Source organism: Schistocerca gregaria, chromosome X (genome assembly GCF_023897955.1).
Source record: "Schistocerca gregaria isolate iqSchGreg1 chromosome X, iqSchGreg1.2, whole genome shotgun sequence".
Classification (NCBI taxonomy): Eukaryota; Metazoa; Arthropoda; class Insecta; order Orthoptera; family Acrididae; genus Schistocerca; species Schistocerca gregaria.
In genome coordinates, this window is record NC_064931.1 from 18,812,700 (window position 1) to 18,837,997 (window position 25,298).

At 39.7% G+C, this 25,298-nt stretch overlaps 1 protein-coding gene across 1 annotated transcript in view; it reads left to right on the top strand.

The window, feature by feature from the left end:
• LOC126297554 (kinesin-like protein KIF3A) overlaps positions 1-25,298 on the top strand; it is a 117,865-nt gene that overhangs the window by 41,014 nt on the left and 51,553 nt on the right. Inside the window, exons 8-9 of the mRNA XM_049988482.1 lie at positions 10,429-10,556; positions 20,763-20,869. Coding sequence (XP_049844439.1) covers positions 10,429-10,556; positions 20,763-20,869 — 235 coding nt within the window. The remainder of the gene's footprint in view (positions 1-10,428; positions 10,557-20,762; positions 20,870-25,298) is intronic.

Here is a 25,298-nt window from a genome sequence, read left to right on the forward strand (position 1 = left end):
GAGCCAATCTGAGCGGCCGAGGCTGCCAGGAGCGGCGCTTATATTCACTTCGTCATGAGGGCACTCCTTTCGTAGTGCGGTCCTATTCCATGCACCATTGGCCAATGTCGTTTCAGTGCCTTCTCTGGTCTTCAATTCTTCTTCTTCATTCCGATGCTTGTGGTTACGCCAGAACACTTTTGGTCTGGAATGGTAAGACTCCCATCACTGAACTCATATAGAAGAACAGAGTATCTCAGGGATTGTTTTATGAGTCACAACCTTTTTGCAATCACAGTTAATGATATTGTGACCACTGTGGAATTCACAATCCCTTCATCAGTATTTTTTTGACATCTCTTGCCTATGTTACAGTTCCACACCATTTTGTGTAGCATCAAACACCAACTCCAAGGAGTTATGTGGAAGGTACAAAACTAGGCCTGAACCTTGGGTATCAATTTTCTTGTATGAAAACGTGCATTTTAGCAGACTCAGGTCTGTGTATCCAAATAGTTAAATTTAAGTAATTAATTACCTGTAGTAGTTGAACAATTCTGATTTTTAGGCTTTTTTATTTGACAATTTGTAGTGTGGCAGTTGTGTTTTAGTTGAGGTGGCTGCCAGTAGATATCATCTTTACTGTGTGTAGCTTTGGATACTTGTCAAAAAATGTGCACTTTCAGACTCTCTTCTGTATTGTAATTTAGGCAGTGCTTTCAAAAAAACAATGCTACAGTGATCCTGAGTTTGGCATTGAATTTAGCAGCTCAGAAAGTTAAGAAGAATGTGATGTTACTTCATCAGAGACTGAAATTGACGACATTTGTTCAGTTGAGTGACAAGTGCTCGGCAGTGGTATGAGAAAAATACATCCACTGTGCTCCAGCCAGCTCCTCCAAGAACTATGGTAACAGGAAACTTGTGAAATACATGCTTTGACTTCACAGTGAAAAAGTAACTAACAAATGATGTCAGGTTTCAGGATATTTTAGTCAAAGTCCAGTGCGCAAGTATACTCGAGATTCTTATTACTGGTGATCTTCAAAGTTTTGTAACTAATTGTTTTGAGCTTTAAAAGCTGTCTTTATATGTGCATATGTAATGCCATTCACTATAGGATGCTTCTTATTATTGGAAAAAAATCATTATGGTATTAATATCCTCCAATTCCTTAGCAACACCTCGTAGAGAGCATCTGAGATCTGAGTTTATAATAGATTTTAGCCTACCTGTACTATGGATTCACTTCTTATGGATCAGTGATACAATCAGTGCTAGGCTTATTAGAGAGAGAGACCAGCAACTGTGTTTTCAGAATTCATCTGATGCCAGACCACTTTGGTTATTACATTCTGTTCCACAACCAACAGTTCAGACTTTTTATGTGAATTTCTCTAGACCATGTACACCAGTCCAGTTGCCACTGGAAGCCTTCTTGAACTCTCCCCTTGAATCCTTCCTTGGTATTTAACCTAACCTGTTCTGTGGCTCTAAGGAAAACTCTGACTTCACTCTTTCCTGACACCTAGTTTGCTCAGTTCTCCACAAATGCACCAAGTCAGATGATTCATAGTCAAGGCACCCTCCCCCCCCCCCCCCCCCCCTCCAATTTATTGGCATTTGCCGCTCATAAAGTCCACATTGGTTAAACTTTTGGAAGCTATAAACAGCAACTTCAACCTAATGTCTGCAGCATGTAGGGTTGATAACTATATATGTACAGCAAGTTGTTCCAGCTTGCCCAGCTAGAAGGCAGCTAGACACCCACAGGCTGAGATGTGCAGGGTTAAGCAAAAATGTGTGTTCAGTCAAGGATGTGGGCTGTAGCCTATGTGACTGTATGCCACCAAAGTACCAGCAAGCAGGGATGGACAAATGACTGGCACTTGTGACATGGGTACAACCTGATTTGGAACTCCAGCAACTAAAAAATTCCAGTGTACAGCAACTACATGTCCTGCCTGCAAGTGGTAGATCAATGTTATTCCCCTGAATATTTTGGTCTCTAACAACGAAGTGTTTTTATTCAGCCCCCACAATTCATGATCAACCATCACATTCACTAGGACACTGAACCCCTTAAGCAGTTTGTGAAATGATCTTTCTGATATATTGGCTAAGGAAGCAACTACAGGGTAAATACTTGCACTTGCAGTACCATACAGTGACTTATTATCACAACTGAGGTACCAAGTAATTTGAAAGCTTGGATATGGAATTGGAAGCTATCACAACATACAACAAACTGAGGATAACCAAGGGATCATCTACGGCATGGCAGACTTCTATCAAAAAAACCACACACACACACACACACACACACACACACACACACACACACACACACACACCATAGTATCTGTTGTGTACATAGTTCCACGTAGTTAGAGCATACACAACTTTCCCAATAGAGCGCGCCCCGCTAAGCACAACAGCGCAGGCGCAGTGCTCGTCCGTCTCCACACTACGAGATGGCCCTGTCTTACAGACAGACCAAATTCTGCTTCCGCAGATCCGCGTATTAATATGTAACGCAGCCAATGAGATTGCTGCTAACGTAGAACCTTTTCTCCTCGCGGATCACACTCTCGCAGTGATGCCTGAATGCGCGAGGTATTATAACAAGTGTACAGACCTCCGATTAGTCAGTCTGGATTAGTCTGTAGTCAAGTTTCAGTCTGCGCCTAATAAGATTATCATATTCCTGTACATAGCCATGAAGATAAACGTATAGACACTTTGTCAAGTATCGGAGATATGTGAGAATAAGATTAACGTACCAAGACCAAAGGAACTTCCGATTGTCAATTGTAAATAGCATCCAGAACCAAGTTAAGTAGTTGTTAGGCTTGTTATTATTTTAATAAATGTGTATGAATATTAATCAAGTTCTGTTTAAAGTGGGTCACCGTCAATCTGCTACTCTAAGCGTGCAAGTGGCTTTTTTATCGTCTGACCTAACGGCAGAAGATAAACACTCCACGATAAGACCACGAGACATATTGCTGACACTCGCCTACTTCGCTAGAGCGACAAGTCAAATAATCTGATGGTGTGTGTGCTGAAGGTCTTACAGTACGCACACCACAGTATCCCAATAGGTAAGCCAGATCATACTTGCCCATGACATCATGTTATGGCAAAAAGTGGAGTGGCACTGACAGTAACTCCTATTCTCAATGAGTGTGACTCTTCCACTTAACTGAAATGAGAATGAAACCTGTGCATTTCCCAACCTCCTGATACTCAGATGACAGAGAACAGCTGAGGAAGTTGTAAGTTTCATGAATGAAACTAAAATTTATTGTCGTATGCAATTTGGCAGATTTAGGGGTGGATATGGAGGGGTCTCTTCTTGCCAGAAAACATATCCTGAGGGGTCTGCAGCTGTGGTCCACCCCAGTACTGACCTTCTCAATATAATTTTTAACTTTTTAAGTTAATAACCCATGTAATTTCTCCTACATGCATTAAATTTCTCACCTCAGTTGAGACGCATCTTTTCATCCTACATAGTTGTGTTTATCTTTATACTATATACCTCTTTACTTCTGTATGCATCCTCTTTGGTTTGAAGCTGGCACAGTACTTACAATAGAATATCTTTGGCTTCCCTCTGACAACCATGCCTCCATCCTTGCTACCCTCCCTGTTTTCCTTTCCCTGTTGCTTCATAACCTGGGTTGTGAGTAACTAAATCCACTTTCCCTTCTTCCCTTTCTTCCCCCTCTCTCCTCCCTGATGAAGGAACATTTATTCCAAAAGCTAGAAACGTATATTTTGGGTTGTTTTTTGTGTATCTATCGGCTGTACTGAGCTGAGGTAAGAATAAATGTTTATTCCATTTAGATGGCTCTTGGTGTATATCCTGTATTGATGCTTATTTGGGATGGATACAGAGGATGCACATGTTACCACAGGTATCAGACCTTGATGGGAGACCATGACAAGAGGGGGAAGGTGGCAGCCTGGAGCTGTTTCCAAATTGAAGTCTTCCCTCCTTCCCCCTCCTTTAACTCCCTTAAACTGCTGTTGGTTCTTATCAGCTTGGTGCATTAGAGTAATTCAAAGTGAATATTGTCAGTTAATCTGTAATGGTATTTACTGTCATGTAAACTTGGCAAATACTAAGCTGGTTTCATCATTTTTCAACTTGGTAATTAGCTTCACATTTTAATTCCTTGAGTGCAAAATCTATTTAAAGTAGAAAGTTGCATTGCCAGTACTTTAATCTGCAACTTATGTGCTCTTTTCATGAGCCCAGAAAAATAGAAGCTGTAAAAGAACTCGGTCTCTCTTTAGATGTTTCTGTTGAGTGAAAGTCAACTTACTGGCATGGTGACAACTCCCCTTTTAATCATGGGTACTCATCGATTCACACTACCCAGATATTTACTGCTACAGGTCTGTTTCACAGTTCATCATGTATCAGCATCTTCATTTTTTGATGTGGCTTTGTGCTTTTTAATAACAATTGTAAAATTGAGTCCCGCATTAGCTCCAGATGTTCAGTCTGTAATTGTAGTCATTGCCATTGTCCTTTATGGAACACTGCTAAATAGAAAATGATGTGTCAGTTATCACTCAACTTATCCAGCTTTTAGAAATAAGTTGACACAAAGCTGTCTCCATCTTGAGCAGATCTGACACCTTCTCTTCCATCTTCAAATTCACTAAATCATCGGCAAAGCATAGAGCTGATGTGATGAGCTACCTTTCTACACTGTTGACAGTCTGCTCAAACATTTCAGTGTAGAATGAATCTTCCAGTCTGCAGCAGGATGTGTGCTGTTGTGAAACTTGGTTACGGATCAAAAATAGTTTTATTCCTCCAGGAAGTTTCACAGTAGTGTACATTCCACTGCAGAGTGGTAGAGTCATTCTGAAAACAGTTCCCTAAGTTCTATCCTAAATGATTTCCTTTATTCTAAGACTGCTAGCCCGCAAGGTATCCAGGAGAACATCTGTGAAATTTGGAAAACAGAGGATAGCTACTGGCAGAAGTAAGTAAAGCTGTGATGGTGGGTAATGAGTCTTGCCCGGATAACTCAGTTGGTAAGAATATTGCCCACAAAAGAAAAGGTTCCAGGTTTGAATCCCTGCCTGAAACACAGTTTTGATCTGTCAGGCAGTTTCATCTCAGTGTGGTTTAGCTTTGTGTTCACCTGCCTTCCTGTCCACTGCATTTGCACAGAAGTTAAGGCAATGACTTGTCTTCAGAAGGAGTGGAGCTCAAATCATCATTCAGTCATGATTATTAGGTTTTCTGTGATTTGCCTAGGACAGAATTCTTGCACAATCCCTGCATTAAGTCAATGACGAGTTTCTTCATCCTTTTTGCAGATGAACTGATGTTTCATCTCTGACTGAATAGTCTGTCTAGAGATTTTAATAGATTGTCAGTGTAATTGGCTCATCCATTTATTTCATTGTCATTTTTTTAGCAGCCAGTCGACCTTAAACTGTTATGTTAATTGTTTAGGATATTTCCATTACCTTTCCTGTTATTTCAGTAATATACTGTTTAATAACATTGTATTAATGACCTTAGAATTTTTGTAACAGATTTTCAGTGTGTAGGTGTTTGTGAGTGCTAGGAAGCAAGTGACATTTTGAACAAGGATATTAACATAGCTATAAAAAAAATTTGGTTTTATAATAACACACATCTCTAGGTATTTTATTAGGATGCTGGTAACTTTGTCGCTGAGTATTCCTTTACAAAATTATTGTAATTTGATACTGCAGAGTGTGAAAATTCGAATATTACTCTGTTTGGCCATCATGTTCTCTCTGTTTTACAAACACTAATGCTTGTACAGACACCAAAAGTATTTTAAGTCAGCAAAATCATCAATCTGAGTGTGGAATTTCTGATTAGTGTGTCATAATTAAAACATCTTCAAGTGAAAAGTCCTTTGTCAGTAGAAATCCAAAACTGTGTTAGTCATATCTTGCTGAACTTTGAGAAAACCTTATACATGAAATGAAGGGCAAAACAGAAAGTTTGTAACACCAGTGCCTTGCTAACAACTTGTGCTTGTATTTGAACGTTGCTATTTGCAAGAAGGTCGGTTATCATACAGCCACGTCACATTCTTTGAGTAAAAAAAAAAAAGAAAAGAAAAGAGCATTTGTTTGCTGCCAGATAAATATCTACATCATCATCTTGGACAGTTTCCAGCCTCTGGCTGGGTCTGTATGGAACACAGACTTCTCCATTGTCTTCTGTCTTGCCACCAACTCCCCGTCTTCACCTTGGTCCACTCTTCTCCTTTCTTTTGGACGCATTCCTCTACTCCTTTCAGCCATCTGTCTCTCTGTCTTCCTCTTGGTCTCATTCCTTTCAGTTTCATCTCGTGTATCCTCCTGGGTATCCTCTTCTCCTCCATTCTTTTAGCGTGTCCATACCATCTCAGTCTTGATTTCTCTATCTCCTCTTGTAATGGTTTCACCTTCATTAACTCTCTGAAATGGATTAAAAGAGGAAGTGAAGAGAATAAGTGATAGGATGATGATGACCAAAACATCACTCAAGGGGATGACCATAGAGATAATACAAGTGTAAGTGTCGCAAGTGGGTTGCACTTCTGAGGAGAAGCAAGAGTTTGAAGAGGAAATGCAGAAACAGATGGGAAGGAAGAATATGATAGTAATGGGGGATTTGAACGCACACATTGGAAGAGAAAGACAGAGCTGCAATAGTGTGCTTGAACCAGAGCTGCCTAAACAAGGAAGGTGAATGACTGTTGGAGTTCTGTCAAAGAAATAGCTTGCTTCCTTCTTGGTTCATGAAAAGAGAGAGCCACAAGATTACCTGGTACAGTCAAGACTTAAAGAGAAAGTCGATAGTTGACTACTTCCTGTATGATAGTGGCCTTGGATAGTGACCACCGTTTGCTGGTAATGAACCTGAGGGGGACTAAGGATAATAAAGGGACAGGAAACCAGGAAAGAAGTATAAGGGCATGGAAGTTGAAGGAGGAAGAAAGCAGGCTACAGTACCTACAAGTAGTAAAGGAAAGTATCCCAAAGGATGAACCAAAAACAGTAGAAGAGGAATGGGGATAGATTCAAGGGAATGTTAGTAAGTGCGGTGGAAGCAATATGTGGGAGGACAAGCAATAAAAAGATATGGAAAGAAACACCCTGGTGGAATGATAAAGCAAAGGATATAGTACAGAAGAAGAATAGAGGCTTTAGGGTATGGTTCCAGAAGAGAACAGTAAAGACAAGAGAAGAGTATAAGGTGAGAAAGAAAGAAGCAAAAAGAGTGGTGATGGAGGAAAGAAGAAAGTGGATGGAACAGTGGACCAGAATGATGGAGGAGGGTAGCGAAGGTTAAAAAAGGTGAAAAGGTGTTATATGGGATGATTAAAAGTAAGGGGAAGAACGGTATGACAGATTATGCTCGAATGGTGAGCAGAAGTGGACAATATGTAAAGAAAAAGGAGGAACTCAAGAATATGTGAAAGGGTGGAAGGAGTATTTTGAAGGACTCCTGATCCCGAATGGAGAACTGGATGAGGAGGAACAAGCCGAGGAAAGAAAAAAAGAGGAGGAGCAGCACATAGAAAAAGACCTTACATGGGGAGAAGTGGAAGAGCCATTGGGCAAGATGAAGGGAGGGAAGTCACCAGGTCTGGATGAGCTAAGTGCGGAGATGGTGAGAGCAGCAGGAGAAGTGGGGATACAATGGCTATATCGAGTAATAAAAATTGTGTGGAGACAGAAGATGATCCCAGAAGACTGGAAGAAGGGAATAATTGTCCTGATCTTTAAGAAGGGAAACAGAAAAGAGTGCAAGAACTATCGGGGGATAACATTGATGAGTCATTGTGCAAAGATTTTTGAGAAAATTTTGGAAGCACGGATTCGGGCAAAATTAGAAGGAAGAATGAGAGAAGAGCAACATGGCTTCAGAACAGGAAGGTCCACAGTGGATCTAAGGTTTGCTGTGAGATAACTGCAGGAACAGCACTATGAATATGGAATAGATCTACTAATGACCTACGTGGACATTGAAAAAGCTTATGATAGTGTACATAGAAGCAAAGTGTTGAAAGCCCTGGAGAACAGAGTAGTAGCAAAACAGACTATTTGGAGGATAAGGGAAGTGTATCATGGAAGTGTATCATGGAAGTGTGAGCACCATAAGTAAAATTCCTGTTTCATTACCCTTCCTCGTGTTGCAAATTTAATGGCCAGAAGTGTATTATTGCTATTCTACCAGGTGTACCGATATGAAATCAGCGTTTTTTGTGAAAATGAAACACTAATTTTGAATTGAAAAGTAAAAACATTTTATTCAAAGTACTGACCATTGCTTTCTATACATTTTGACCACCTTTCTTGCAATTTGTGGACACCACGCCAATAGAAATGTTCATCTTTTGAAGAAAACCAATCAGACACCCAATTTTCAACTTCTTCATAGGAATCGAAGTGTTCCTCAGCCAATGCATGTCCCATTGATGAAAACAAATGGTAGTCGGAAGGGGCCAAGTCTGGTGAATACAGCGGGTGGGGTAGCAGCTCCCAGCCAAGTGTTTTGATTGTATCCTGAACAAGTTTTGCTTTGTGTGCAGGTGCATTGCCGTGTAAAAAAATACTTTGCCATGTCTTCTGGCCCATTCTGGTCTTTTTTCGATCAATGCATAGTCCAAATTGATCATTTGTTGTCTGTAATGATTAGTCTTCACAGTTTCACCAGGTTTTAGAAGCTCATGGTACACCACACCTTTCTGATCTTCTTGCCGAATCAATCTGGTTTTGCAGTCGATGTTGATGGTTGTCCCGGATTAACCCATGATTTTTCCCGTTTAGGATTCTTAAAATAAATCCATTTTTCATCTCCAGTAACAATTTGATGCAAAATTTATTTTCTTTCATGTCTTTGAAGCAAAATTTGACAAATGGTTTTTCGGTTTTCCATCTGTCTTTCATTCAATTCATGTGACACCCATTTTCCACACTTTTAGATCTTTCCCATAGCTTTCAAATGGTTAGAAATTGTTTGTTGTGCAACATTTAGCATTGCTACCATTTGCTTCTGACTCAAAGTATCATCTTCATCCAATATTGCTTGCAATTCGGAGTCTTTGAACTTTTTTGGTGGTCTTCCATGTTCCTTATTTCTTACATAAAAATCATTATTTCTGAACCGTTGAAACCATCTTTTGCATGTTGCTTCTGATAGAGCATGATCACCATATGCCTCGACAAGCATTCGATGCAAGTCAGCAGCACTTTTTTTCAAATGAAAACAAAAAATTAATGCTTTCCGCAGATCATCACTTTCTGGTGCAAAATTCGACATTGTTAACATGATGAAAACATATGGTGTTGTTTGTTCCCTGACTTGATGTATACTAAATATCTTTGACAGATGTCATACCAACCAAACAAAAAAAATTAAGGCTCATTCACAACAAGTGTTCCCTATCGATACATTTGTATCTTAACGCTCATTTCATACTGGTACACCTGGTACATGCTAGCAAATGCTTGGTTTCCCAGCTTGTTGGTCCTGTGGTAACTTCTCCAGTGTAATTGCTATTTGTAAGGGTGTCCTAAAGAAACTTACAACAGTTAACAAAATGTGAGGAGATTCATTTTCTGTCTCATCAGTTTTGCTGATACACATTTGTAAGTTAGTAATTATCGGAAGGCAGTGTGGTACAACTATCTGTGTAGTGGTTGAATGGTTTCAGGGATTCTCAAGTCTTGTGGGAGCATGTAATAAGGAATTCAAAAACTGTTAAGCACACTGATCATTTGATGTACATATTTTCCTTCCAGTGTTTATGAAAATATTGTATGCAGGTCCTCTCCCCCCCCTTCCCCCCCCCCCCCACTCCCTCCCCTTTCTACATTTGTGTCTCCTGATATAGGCCCTTCTGATAAACTTTGTGGAGAAATACCTCCAACTTTTCATGTTGTTCTGTTCTTAGAAATTTTCTTTTTTAGTAATTATTTATGAAATAGAATTAATACATTAATCTAGTCTTAACCTAAAACTTACTTAATGGTCTAGAAAAGATATGCAGCATTATTGCAATGGAAATGTTAGCTATTTTCACTATAATAGATAACACACATCACAGATATTTAGCTGTGTGGTGGTTACGATGATCAGATGGTCGGAATGCACATTTCTGTACAAGTTCTGTAATTAGCCTGAATGTGGAAATGCATTCTGTGGAGTATGTATCCACAAGAAGGTTGTTAAAACATATACTGTTTTTTTGTAGACTCGTAGAAGCAATGTTGAATTAAAGCATGTAGCTTTGTATTTGTTATCGTATGTTGTTATGATAAAGTGCATAATCATAATAATATTAGACTTTCCCCCATAGTGCAGAGTTTTTTGGGACACTACAAATTTATTTTTCTCTCCATAGGTATTCTAGTGTCAGACTTTCAATGATTCTGTAAATTCCACAGGAGACGTAGATGGCAGTACAGGTGCAGTGAATGAGAAAGAGACTGAGAAGAAACAGATGAAGAGATCTCGATCCAGCAAAAGGAAACCAAGTCAAATATCAGTCACAGAGCCTGCTGCTGATAAAATTGTAAGTAGTTTGTCCTGTAAGAAGGCTCAGTAATGTTATCCTGATGAGTCCTAGGAATTTTGCATCAGGGCCAGTTTAGAGTACCATCTACATCTACATGACTACTCTGCAATTCACATTTAAGTGCTTGGCAGAGGGCTCATCGAGCTACAATCATACTATCTCTCTACTATTCCACTCCCGAACAGTGAGCGGGAAAAACGAACACCTAAACCTTTCTGTTCGAGCTCTGATTTCTCTTATTTTATTTTGATGATCATTCCTACCTGTGTAGGTTGGGCTCAACAAAATATTTTCGCATTCGGAAGAGAAAGTTGGTGACTGAAATTTCGTAAAAAGGTCTCGCCGCGATGAAAAACGTCTATGCTGTAATGACTTCCATCCCAACTCGTGTATCATATCTGCCACACTCTCTCCCCTATAACGTGATAATACAAAACGAGCTGCCCTTTTTTTGCACCCTTTCGATGTCCTCCGTCAATCCCACCTGGTAAGGATCCCACACCGCGCAGCAATATTCTAACAGAGGACGAACGAGTGTAGTGTAAGCTGTCTCTTTAGTGGACTTGTTGCATCTTCTAAGTGTCCTGCCAATGAAACGCAACCTTTGGCTCGCCTTCCCGACAATATTATCTATGTGGTCCTTCCAACTGAAGTTGTTCGTAATTTTAACACCCAGGTACTTAGTTGAATTGACAGCCTTGAGAATTGTACTATTTATCGGGTAATCGAATTCCAACGGATTTCTTTTGGAACTCATGTGTATCATCTCACACTTTTCGTTATTTAGCGTCAACTGCCACCTGACACACCATACAGCAATCTTTTCTAAATCGCTTTGCAACTGATACTGGTCTTCGGATGACCTTATTAGACGGTAAATTACAGCATCATCAGATGTCATTATTATTATTATTATTATTATTATTATTATTAGGGGAAGAGAAAAGTGGCAATTCCCCTCACCTAAACACATCAGCCAGATACACTACTAATAAAAGGGACATGTCACTGATATAAAGGAAATTCATTAATTTCCAAATGCGACGGTCTTTAATATTCAGTGACAGTATTCATTTCAGTACTCATGAAGGTGGTGTATTGTCTGTGATGTGAGTTAACAATCTGTGGAATGGTGAGCCATTTCTAAGACAGAAGCTAGTTTTTAATAATATGAGATAACAACTTCTATTAGAGGGTATCATTGTGTTATATCAGAAATGTTTTGAAGTGGTATGAGGTGTTCCAAAACTTGAAGGAATTATTCCTAATCTGCAATAGTCACATATGATAATTAACTCTTGTGTACATACTGACAGAATAAGCATCAAAACACAACTCAGCTGCATTCAGCCTTGTAAGTAGATGCAGAAAGCAGGATATTGAACCAAATTTTTTGCATCCATCTTCATGAATTTATCTTTAATACACTTAGGCTCAGTGTGTTAGACTTAACGAAGATTGCAACCACATAATGCCAAAGACATTGGTCAGAGGAACAACATGGATAGGTGTGTACTGCATGGAGTGTCATGTTCTTTGTTGTGTTGAATTTTGATGTTAAACATGACAAGGATGTGTGCATGTCTGATGAGGCAGTGAATGTTGTACAACTCCATATTTGCACTTCAGATGCCCCAATATTGCAGTGGTCATCATGTGTGTGGAACTCCATGCCACCCAAAATGATTCTTTGGCTGTGTGGAGTTTTGGAGAGAAAATTATCATATTTTTTTCTCCTGTTGTGTAATGATGCTATAAATGACTCTTCCACCGGACCTCCTTTTGCGTGGCATGGCGCAGCAACTCAACATGGCATGGACACAGAAAGTCGCTGGAACTTCCTTGCAGAAATATTGAACCATGCTGCCTGTATAGTCATCCATAATTGTTAAAGTGTTGTGGTGCAGGATTTTATGCACGAACTGGCCTCTCAATTATGCCCCATAAATGTTTGATGGGATTCATGTCAGTCAATATGGGAGACCAAACAATTCACTTGAATTGTCTAGGATCTTCTTCAAACTGTTCGCAAACAACTGTGGCCCAGTAACATGGTGCACTGTCATCCATAAAATGCCATTGTTGTCTTGGAACATTATGTCCATGAATGGCTGCAAGTAGTCTCAAAGTAGCCTAACGTCCAGAGAACCCAGTTCATTCCATGTAAACACAACCCACACCATTATGGAGCCACCACCAACTTCCACAGTGCCTTGTTGATGACCTGGGTCCATGGCTTTGTGGGGATTGCACCACACTTGAACCCTACCATCAGCTCTTACCAACTAAAATTGGGACTTACCTGGCCAGGCCACAGTTTTCCAGTAGTACAGGGTCCAACTGATATGGTCACAAACCCAGGAGAGGCACTGAGGTGATGTACTATTAGCAAAGACACTCGTGTCGGTTATGTGCTGCCGTTGCCAATTAACGACAAATTTTGCACACAGGGATACATTTGTTGTGTGTCCCACATTGGTTACTGTGATTATTTCATGTGGTGTTGCTTGTCTGTTAGCACCGAAAACTACACAAACGCCACTGCCCTCGGTCAGTAAGTGAAGTCTCTTGGCTAGTGTGTTGTCTGTGGTGAGAGGTAATTTGTGAAATGTGGTATTCTCAGCATGCTCTTGACACTTTGGATCATAGAATATTGAATTCCCTAATGATTTCCAAAATGTAATGTCCCATGTGTCTAGCTCTAACAACCATTGTGTGTTGAAAGTCTATTAATAACCGTTGTGTGGCCATAATCACAGTGGAAACCTTTTCACACACATCACCTGAGTACAAATGACAGGTCCATCAAGCACTGCCCTTTTGTACCTCATGTACACAATACGATCAATATCTGTATATATGCATATTGCTATTCAATGAGTTTCATCACTCCATTGTATATTATTGTGACGAAAACAGTGCAGACATGCTGCTAATGAACAATTCCTCATTTTAGGCCAATTCAATCATAAGACATCAGTACATATTTCTTATGCAATTTGTGTAGTATTTCTCATGAAAAATAGTTATAATGGTAATAATTGTGCATTTGCCAATGTGAGTGGTTTTTAATATCTTGATCCACATTGCTGGTTGAGCTAAGTAATGTCTGTTGTAAATGATTACACATTTAGCTTCTTTGATAACCAATAGTGATGCTATATTCTAAAGTGCTCCACGTGTACTCTGTTCTCCACAATCATCAATACTTATCCATCTATGCATGAGCTGCACACTTTTCTCTCACGACTACCCCTTGGTGCTGTTAGTGACCATCCAAATTCTTTTCAGAATCTGTGAAACAACTCTTGTATCTTGCACCATTTGTCACCCTTCACTGATAGCAGTTACTTCTCAGGACTGCCCATGTTCAGATGACAAACATGTCGTCACATTTCTTGAACATTCCAGAACACATTAGCCTCCCAGATCTCAACAAGCTTCTACTTGCTTGTTGCTGCATCTCTGAGAGTAGCTATATTACTGTAGTGGCATCATAATTCCACATAGTAAGATATTAGGTATGTTAAGTGTTGTTTATATAGCTTTCAGATTGGAATATTCATACTTGTTTCCTTGCTATGGTTTTTTTGTCGTGCCACCATTATTATTCCCTCACTGAATATGAGTAGCAATCATTTAAGTGGTGTTACAGTTTCAGAAAACTCTGTGAATTAGCTTTTATTAGTAATGCCTCATTGTTATATGTTGTTTATCAAACAAAAATTGATGATTCAATATGTAACATGAGTACCTACACTATTTCTCAAAAGTTTTTGAATGCCCTGGAAGTAAGATAAAAAAAGGCTAGTTATCAGATTCAAATACAAATTAGCTATATTGTTTTCCCAGTGTCATGCTCAGTATAACGTTGAACAGTAGTGTTCCAAGTTTTTAAAAATGAAATCATTCAGAGCATAACTTTTCATTGTTATGCTGTTCATTTTCCAAGCGTTGCATGCCACTGATTTTGTATTATACTGGCATAATACAATCTTTCCTCACCAGATGGCATTCATAGGACTTCAATAACTCTGTAAACACGTTTACAGGTAATAAAGGGGCATATAGTTATGCACAAGATATCAAGGAGTGAACTTCAGTGAGTGCTCAGTGTAAATGTCCATAATGGGATGAAGAAAGGAGCTTTCAACAGAAAACATTCTGCAGTTGTGTCTTCACATCCAGCCGGTCTTACTATGTGACAAATAGCACATCAAAAACATGTTTCCTGGGGATGTGTCCATTATACCTTGCAGAGGTGTCTGAATACGGGCCAGAATATGGACCGCCCTCAAAAGGGTAGGCCAAAAGTCACATCAAAAAGTGATGATAAATATACAGTAGTCACAAGTAAACGTGGTTGTTCAAAACATTGCCAGTTTTAGCAGCAGAACTAAACAATAATAGGGAAAAGCTGGTGAGTGTAAGTACTGTGAAAAGACGTCTTCAGGTAGTGAAGCTTAACGGGCATGTGGCGACTAAGACGCCATTACTGCCAGCTGTTAATAGGAAAAATAGACTACACTGGGCAAGACAACATGAAAGTTGGGCAGTAAATCAGTGAAAAAGGTACTCTTCACTGATGAATCCAAATCTGAGGTCTTTTGCACAAAGTGACACAAGTTTATTCACTGCTTGCCAGGTGAACAAATGTTACACCAATGTTATGTTATGGTTTTAGGGCGCAAAACTGCTACGGTCATTAGCGCTGTTGCACCAATGTGTATCTCCAACATTTAAGCATGGACGGGTCGCCCTCATGGTTTGGTATGTTTTGGAGGTGGTAAGACTGGTGATCTTGTACAAATAAATGGAACAGTGAAGAAAGAGGATTACCATATCATTCCAAGTATCATGCAAACCCTTGTAGAAGACATGTGATTGGCAAGGGATTCATTCTACAGCAATATAACAACCCTAAACACTCTTCAAAGTTGGTTAAAGCATATTTGGAAAATTTAGAAAAAAAGAAGGAACTGAAAAATTTGATATGGCCAACCCAATCCCCCAACTCTAATACTATTGGACTGCTTTGGAATCACTTGGATAGAGCAGTTAAATCAAGGCCTATTACCAACGTTCACCACCTCTGGATCCAAGTAAAAGAGGAGTGGCAGCATATCACTGAGGAAAACCTGATGGAGCTGACAGCATGAATGCCTTACGTAAGCAGAGCAGTGATTAAAACCAAAGGAGGCTGCTTTGAGGAGATTAAAATTTGACTGCATATGCAGGGTGACACAGAATGGTGGGAATGTTTGAAATGAGTAGTGGCAGGCATGGGCAGGTGGCAGCACTGCGGGTTCGTAACAATTAGCGAGTAAACAGTCCGCCATTTCAGTAATCATGGCCCAGTGGAATGGAGAACAGCATGCGTTAGTCATAAAAATGTTTTATAACAGGGTGTATACGATCCGGGACAGCTGGGAGATCCGGAAAAAACCTGGGAATGTTTTCATCCGGGAAAAAAAACGGAAAAACTCAGGAATTTTTTAGAATTCCGGGGATTTTTTGTTTAGTTTTCAGTTAAATTTTTGTAATTTTGACTGGTAAGAATCAATACTCTAGCAAAGGATATTACTGTATCACACTACTGCAGAATAATACTGCAACAATAAAACGTGAGCGAGGAAAAAAAAAAAACGAAAATAAAACATAAATTGCAAAGGAAATGTGCCATATACAACAACAAAACACAGTGCTTATACAAGCATTTGCCAACAGCAAAATGTGTCAAAGGCTTTAGGATACCATGCAATGCTACATAACAACAAATTGCCTCTGATGAGCGTGACGTCACAACTGTTTACATTAGATTCATTTTAGCAGTTACGAGCGGTCTCATGCGCAGTTGAGTGGCGTGTAGGTAGTAGCTTCTCCCGTTTCTGGCTACAGAAATGTGACTGCTGCTGTGTAAGCAGTCACAGCAAGCAGTTAGATGCAACCGGAAAAAATTTTACTGCTGTGCCCAAGCTGCCAGATTCAAGCATGCGCAGTGGCTCGGTCACCAAATTCATATTCTTTAGGAGTAAAAACGTAGTTTCACAAAGTGCCTAGCATCCAGCACTTGTTGGTCTGTTAATTACTCATATGATTTTACTGCGCATCCGTGTTGGTTTTTGAACACACTCTGTAAGTTGATTTCTGAATGACTCATAACCTGTGCGGGGTAGCCGTGCAGTCTCAGGCGACTTGTCACTGTTTGTTCGGCTCGCCCCGTCGGAGGTTCGAATCCTCCCTTGGGCATGGGCGTATGTGTTATACTTAGCGTAAGTTAGATTAAGTAGTGCATAAGCCTAAGGACTGATGACATCAGCAGTTTGGTCCCATGGTAAAAAATAAATAAATAAATCATAATTTGATTTTTGAATGCGTGCATAGTGTACGGGATGTCTCTGTGAGGGGAATCCTCGTTGCATCTAGAAATAAACTTTCCTGCAGGCAAAAGGAGACCAGGCCATACAAGCTAAGTGCAGCAAAGCCGAACGAGTGATTTATGTGGTTGATTGGGCTTGCGAATGATCAGCGTTGTTATAATTACTAGGGAAATCCATAGATTCAGACTACCAGAGTGGAAATAAATGACTAACAGTAATAACTGGTATGAAAGACTACGTATTATCATCTCGGTGTATCCAGGAAAACGAAATTTTGGGCCAGATCGCTACACTAGTAAGGGCCAGTTGTACAGTCCCCATCTAGCAGCCACTTAAGTTCTATTCTGGAAGTAGCACGGAAAATGGTTTGTAGGAACTTTTCTGACAGCTATCCATTAATCGCCTTGTAGAACAATGAAGTTTTTTTGTTGGTTTGCTAAAGCAATTTGGCTTTTATTAATCTTTTATGCTGAGGCAGTCAACGTGTTTGAAACAAAGTGTTTAGTTCCACATTGTTGGCTAATTTCAAATGTTCACTGCATTTCAAGTGCACGTTTTGAACTTCTAGCACATATGGCATTATGCCATAATAAAGAACCAAACATGATATAATACAGTACTGGTGCTCCAAAAAAAATTTACATCCCGAAAACCAAACTGAAAAGCTCAATATCAGGTCAAGGCCTACTTCATTGGGAATCAGAACATACGAATGTGCAATTTAAGCCGAATTATGCATTTTAGTATGGTTCACGAAATTCCGATGCTCTTGGAGTATCCTCTGATGTCTTTTTTTCTTTTGTGATATAATGTAAGATCTTTTAATGTTTTACACATACAAACATACGAGCTTCCTGCGTCATAGCGGCTGCCAAAGTGCGGTGGCTCCTGTTATCTGGCACACACAGAATAACATACTGCTAAGGGAGGGGGATAAGGTAATAAATGCTCCACAACACGTAGCAGACAATGTAAATGAGCATTTTTCAAGTATTGCAGAGAAGTTACAGCAAAAATTCCCCAAAAGAAATATATCACCTGTAAATAATGTTGCACTAAATACAATGATGTTACTTCCAATCACAGAGAATGAAGTCAATAAAACTGTTCAAACACTAAAAAATAAGAAATCAGTAGGCTTAGGATGAAGTACCAATGTGTGTACTGAAACAGTGCATAGAGATTAAACAAGGCCTCTTAACAAATATAATAAATGAATCATTCACATCAGAGACATTTCCAGAACAGTTAAAACAGGCAAGAGTTGTACCTTTGCTTAAGAAAGGTAATGCAGAAGACATAGAAAATTATCGGCCCATTTCCCTGCTGTCACCATTCTCAAAAGTAATTGAAGCAATTATGAAAGACAAATTAATGAATTACAATCTTTTAAGTGAATCACAGTTTGGTTTCTGAAGTGGCAAAAATACAGGTCAGCCATAGTATAATTCATATAGTTTGTACTTGATGCTCTTGACAAAGATGAGTATGTCACAGGCACATTTTTTTGATCTTTCTAAGGCCTTTGATAAGTTGAACACAAGGTTCTATTAAATAAATTAGAAGCATTGGGAATAAGGGGGGTAGCTAATGACTGGCTTCGATCATACTTAGCAGATAGGGTACAAAGAGTAGAGATAACACATACTGCAAATAGATCTAAACATTTAGTAAAACACTTAGAAGCAAAGGGGTTGTGCAACATAGCATATTATGACCAATACTATTCCTGATATACATCAATGACTTTCCCAGTAGTGTTACTCATGATGGAAAAAATTCTCTTCGCTGATGACAGAATATTATAGTCACTGAGAAAACATGAGAACTCCTTGCAGAGAAAGCAAATGAAGCTCGCAAGGAAGTTTACAAGTGGTCAATAAGCAATAAAGTGACATTGAACATAAAGAAAACTTATGCCATGAATGTCAGTTTGAAGAGGGAAAATGACAATATTAAATTAAATGTAGATGGCACCTCTATAGACTGTGTTACGAATGCAGAATTTCTTGGAATGAATATTGATTCTCAGTTGAAGTGGTGTGAACACACACAAGTACTTGCAAACAAAATATCATCAGCATGTTATGCCTTTCGAATGCTATCATCAGTGTGTAACATACGGTGTTATGTACACTCAGCTCTTAGCTATGGCATTCTTTTTGGGGGAACAAATGCACAAACTATGGACACAATTTTCAAACTCCAGAAAAGAGCCATAACCAAAAATGGTAGTCAAGCTCATTGTAAAGATCTGTTCAAAACACTGGGGATTTTAACTGCTCCATGTGAATACATTTACAAGTCAGTTGTACACATCAAAAATAACATTGGTAATTACTGCACAAACAGTTCTGTCCATGACCATGGAACAAGAGCTAGACTCAACTTACATTTTCCAAGAAAAAATAAACATAAAACTCAAAGCACCATTGTCTACCAAGGAATAAAACTGTGCAATAAATTACCAAAAGAGATAAAAGAAATTTCAAAAATGCGCTTATTTAAAAAGGCAGCTAAAAAGTACTTGTAATGCAATACATTTTATGCTTAGATAAAACAGAGTAGGGGATTTGGTAAAAAAAAGTTATACAAATAATTAATAATAATGATTATAAAACATCCAACATTCCACATAGCACCTTCACACTGTTTTTTTCCTTTTATAGAAAAACTTACCCCCAAGCTATGCATTGCACAATACTAACACATCTTCCTCTTTCTGAGCTCAACATCTCACTCATTATAGAGGGATACTGACTCAGTTTTTCAGGATAGCAAATGGGTAGTCGTGGTACAGAAAATGACTCAGAGATCACCACTGTGTGTGTGTGTGTGTGTGTGTGTGTGTGTGTGTGTGTGTGTGTGTGGTGAATGAAGTGTTATGAAATAATGTGTGTATAGTGTGTACAGTGACTGATAGTGAGATATGAGTGAACAGTGTGGCATTATATTATTTAATAAATTATTTGTAAAAAAAGTATTGTATACCAGAAGTAAATCTAATGATAGTCTCAAACTAGAAGTCTGTAAATGTATGTGTATACAAATTAGTTTATTTTAAATTGGTCTAAACTTGCAAATACTCTGACATGTCCTATATCCCTGTGAAAAGAGATCTACAAATGAATAAAGCTGCTACTACTACTACTAATGCATACCCTGGCCTCCTAGATTACCATATTTATCCGTTTGTGATTTTTTTTTTCTTGTGGGGCTACCTCAAAAGCAAAGTCTACATGACTCAACCAAGAACCCTGGATGAGTTAAAACAGAGAATTCAGGACGCAATTCACAATATCCCAGCTGAGATGTTGCAGCGGTCAATGAAGAATCTCAACAGCAGATTTCATGAATGTATTCATACAAGAGGATGCCATCTTAAAAAAATGATAAGTGCCATCAGTGTTTCATAAATGGCAAAGTTGTAAGATTTCAATTACTATTAATGCAATTTCTTTCTTTCATCACTTCTAGTTTTATTGGATTGTGGAAATGTTCCCGTTTTTCTGTGTCGCCCTGTATTTACTTTCAATAAAAGATTATTCCAAATCTGACTTATGAGTATTTCTAACATTTCTGATTCCAGTTTGCATTTTTTCCTCAAAATCTCTAATGTCCAGAAACATTCGAGCGATAGTCAATCTGTGGTATCACCTGAGTTTGAGTGTGAGTGATGAACAATTTGTGCATTTTAAGTGCAAAAAAAGTTTTCTTGTATCTGAGGTGCAGTATGTGAATTTATTTGTAAACAGAATTGAATATATAGTAAATGGTAAATGCTGAATTACATTTCTGAATCATATGTACTTTATCATTACAGACAAGTGTTGAGACAGAAGTTAATGTACCAGAAGAGGTGGGAAATGTTGATAGAGACAAGTTGGCCGAGGAGGAAGAAAAACATGAACTGGAGTTGAAGAAAGCCCAGTAAGTAAACAAAATGTGTTTATCATATCGTTTCCCTCTCACTCTAGGTTACAGTGAGAAGTTGGTTACAATACTTAATGATAGTTTTGAGCAGCTTATTTTTTATCTTCATAAGTGAAGGCACTTGATACAAGTGGTACTTTATGCACACCAGCTGCAATGAAAAATGTTTGTAACCTCATTAAAACACAATGTTGTTTGATGGAAATCAATGGAACATTCAGGATGGGATTCAGTTACGTGCAATAAATAAATCACTATTCACCAAGTAGAAGAGACACTTAAGAGCAAATATGCTTGTGCCTTTCTCTTGTTTTACTTGTATAAATCTTTGTGCCCGCTTGATATAGTGGCCTCAAATTATTCTGATCAGTATACAATTAAAGGATATTCTATTGACAGGGATAGCAAAACACACCTTTTGAGGTTACTTTATATAAATATCCTTGAACTGTAAGTTACCCCACGTTAATTAGAGGTCCCTCTATTGGTTTGGGAAATAAAATAGCATTATAAATATAATTTTTTTTAATGATAACCCAAATGAGGTAATTAGTTGACACTGGATGTTCATGAGATATTTCATGAATGGGCACTGTTTACATTGATTCCACCAACATGCCACGAAAACAAAATAAAAAATTAAAAGTCACTAATGACTTCTGAAGAGATGTTCAGTGCAAAACGGATGTTACAGTGATTTATTTCATAGGAAGCACAAAGGATTCTGCTCTCGCCCTATATGGCGCATGTCACACTAGATGTGCAATTCCACATTATTTATATGATATGTGAACACCCCATTTTGTGAAAGAGGGGGGGGGGGGGTAGATATTGTCGAGTACCCATCTGCTTTCATTCCCCTCTTGAAAACACATGCAACAATTATCCAAAAGAACTGCATTGGGTAGTTTTGTCATCTTGTTGAACTTAATGCCTAATAACACACTGGCCAGTTGTTGGTATAGACCTGTAGGAAACTTGAGTTACAGCAGACTACTCTCGTAGTCTCTGGCATTACCAAAGCTACTACAAAATTTGAGCTTACTCGGGGATGGAATAGCGTAGGGTTTGTATGCTGGTTCAGGAGACCAATTTTACTGAGGAGATACCTCTCTACACTCCCCTGGAAGCATTACCGTATATATACTGACACTCTGATTTTACACTTTATAATACTTTTATACCTCCAGAGGAATATGTCACACACCGTGTGATCACTGATTTGATGTGTCGACTACCTCACCCCCTTTATCATCTTGGAGGATTTTTATGTCCAAAACCCTTTGTGGGGTAGTTTCAAAATTTCTCAGTGAGACAGTCTACTGGAACAAGTATTTCTTTTTTTTTTAATTTTGACAGTATTATAAAAAGGATAGATCGCTACTAACCAAATAGCAGAGATGTTGAGTCACAGATATGCACTTTAGAGGCCTTCTTGCGAATTACAGAACATACAAACACACACTCAGGCAAACGCAATTCACACACACATGACCACTATCTGGCTGCCGAGGCCAGACTGTGAGCAGCTGCACGTGATGGGAGAGGTAGTCTGGATGGTGAGGGCAAGGAGGAGGTTGGAGCAGGGAGGGGGAGGGATATCAGGGTAGGCAGTGGGGACAGTGAAGTGTGCTTCAGCGAGCATGCAGTGATGAGGTTGAGAGAGGATAGGTGCAGACGATTGGGGGAGAGGGGCGCAGCATAAAAGGAGAGAAGTAAGAAGACTGTGGGTACGTTGGTGGAATACAGGGCTGTGTCATGCTGGAGTAGGAACAGGGGGGCTGAAGGACAACGACTAACAAAGATTTAAGCCAGGAGGGTTACAGGGATGTTTGATATATTGCAGGGATAGCTCCCATAGGCACAATTCAGAAAAGCTGGTGTTGGTAGGTAGAATCCAGATGGCCCAGGTTGTGAAGCAGTCATTAAATGGACAACAACCTGTGCCATCTGGGTCCTTCCTGCCAACACTATTCATTCTGAATTGCACAGGTGGGAACTCTCCTCACTACATATCCTACAGTCTCGTAACCTTCCTGGCCTCAACCTTCATTAGCCATTGTCCTTCACCACCTATCCCCTTCCCTGTTCCAATTCCAGCAATACACAGCCCTCTGTTCCACCAACATACTCCAGTCCTTTTACTTCTCTCCTTTTCTACTGCTGCAACAAAGAACTACTGTAAAGCAGCAACAGCAGGTAAAATCAAGTGGTAAACCATCCAATCATCTCAATGTGATTCTATCTGATGCTTCATCCGACTCTTTTCCCAGAACTGATGGAATGTCAGATATGTGTGGGGCAATCATCTCGCCCCACGACTGAATCTCCACCCACTGCAGTGAGACAGGATGAGGTGCTACCCCCATGATAGTTGGCTCCAATATTTCAGTGGAACAACTTACAGGGGTTTAGGAAGCATGTAGAGGACTTTTTCTACTGTCTCAGGATAGACCACTGTGTCTGTGTCTCCAGGACTCTAATTTCCACCATTCGTATGCCCCTGAGCTTTGGGGTTATGTACTTCATAAAAGAGACAACCTGAGTGGAGAGAGACCTAGAGGTGGAGTAGGTATTTTCGTCGGTACCGACTACCACTTCTCGCCTCTCCCCCTGACAATGAATTTACAAGCAGTAGCCATATCAGTGCACGCACGTCATCCTTTGACAATATGTTCCCTTTACTTGCTGCCACATGATGCGCTCGATGAAGAGGCTATAATTGACCTTCTTACTCAGCTCCCCCACCTGTTCATCTTCTGTGGTGATTTTAGTGCACACAGTGTGCTTTATAGCTCTGCAACTACCTGTCTCAGGGTACAGCAATTGAGAGGCTCCTCGTGTCATCGTGTGCATATTTGCTAAATACAGAACAGAATGCACTTCTGCACTGCAACTGTGGACCATTCTCTGTGATCAATCTCGTACTTTGCTCTCTAGCCCTCGATCACCCACGGCTCAATGGGAGTGATCAATGACTTGCATGGAAGTGATCACTTTCCGATCTGGATTCACCTGCCAGATAGAGTATAACCCAAAAGGAAACCACTGTGTTGGGTGCTCAGTAGAGCAGACTGGACACTTTACAGGTAGCCAACCCAGTTTGAACATCATGTCAATGCTGAGGAATGGGTGCACCATGTTACCAAAATGATCCACCGCACTGCTGCAGTGTCCATTCCACAGTCCTCGGGACAGTTGAAGAGGCCGTCCCTTGTTGGAGTGATGAATGCCGCTCGGCAATCAGAACTATGCATGTGGCTCTGCATAGGTTCAAATGCCAGCCAACTGCAGGGAATCCCGCAGCCTTTTGGGTGGTGAGGGCTAAGTGTCACCAGATTATTCAAGAGAGCAAGAAGAGGTCATAACAATAGTTCCTGGACACCATTAATTGTTCCACAAAGAGCTCTGTTGTGTGGGAGACCATCAGGAGAATTTCTGGGAGAGGAGGGAGGTGCCTCATGGCTGTTGTAGTAGGGAACGGCACATCACTCTCCAGACCTACCTTTGAGACATTACCCAGATGATGGTGGCCTGTTTTGCCACAGTTACTTCAACCACTAATTAGGATCTAGGTTTCCAGTGCCATATTGTGGTTGCTGGTCCTTTCTGTTGCCACGGTATTTTTGATACGAGTTGGTGACATCCTGTCTTATCACTTTGAGCAGGAGAACTGTGTTCCTCAAGGTAGTGTTTTAAATGTGACTGATTTTGCCATAGCTATTAATAACATTATGTCAGTAGTGAAAACTCCTGTCCAGTGTTCTTTGTTTGTGGATGATTTCTCTGTGTTTCGTTTGCTCTTCTTAAAGCCTTGCAAGGACAAAAAACTTGTCAGTTGCAAAGAACTCTTCAAGGTTTGGATGAATGGGAGGAACACTGTTCTTAATTTTAAAGATGCTGTGAGGTTTCTGGACCTCATATTTGACTGTAAACTTACATATTTGTCACATCTTAATGACCTGAAAAAACATGTCCCATAAGCCTCTAAGTATTTTAAAATGCCTTAGCCACAGTACATGGGGAGCAGACAGGACTTACAGCATTTGTGTGCTCTTGGCTAGATTATGGGTGCACAGTGTATGAGTCTGCAAGACTCTCTTATTTAAAGATGTTGGATATGATGCACCATGAAGGGATTCGGTTGGCCACAGGGGCATTCAGAACAATGCCTATACGAAGCCTCTGTGTAGAGGCTGATGAACCGCCACTTCCCATCAGGTGATGGCTACTTGCAGTATGCCAGGTATATAAAACACTGTCCGTACTGTACACACCCACATTCCATACTGTTGCTTTTTACTACAACGATAGGATGCCCTGTTTTGTGATGTGTGTGGTGTGCAAAACTCTGTTTGCCGTATTTTAACAGAGTGTATTTTATACTATGGTGCAGAGACAGAAGCAAATATTGATGGGGATCTAC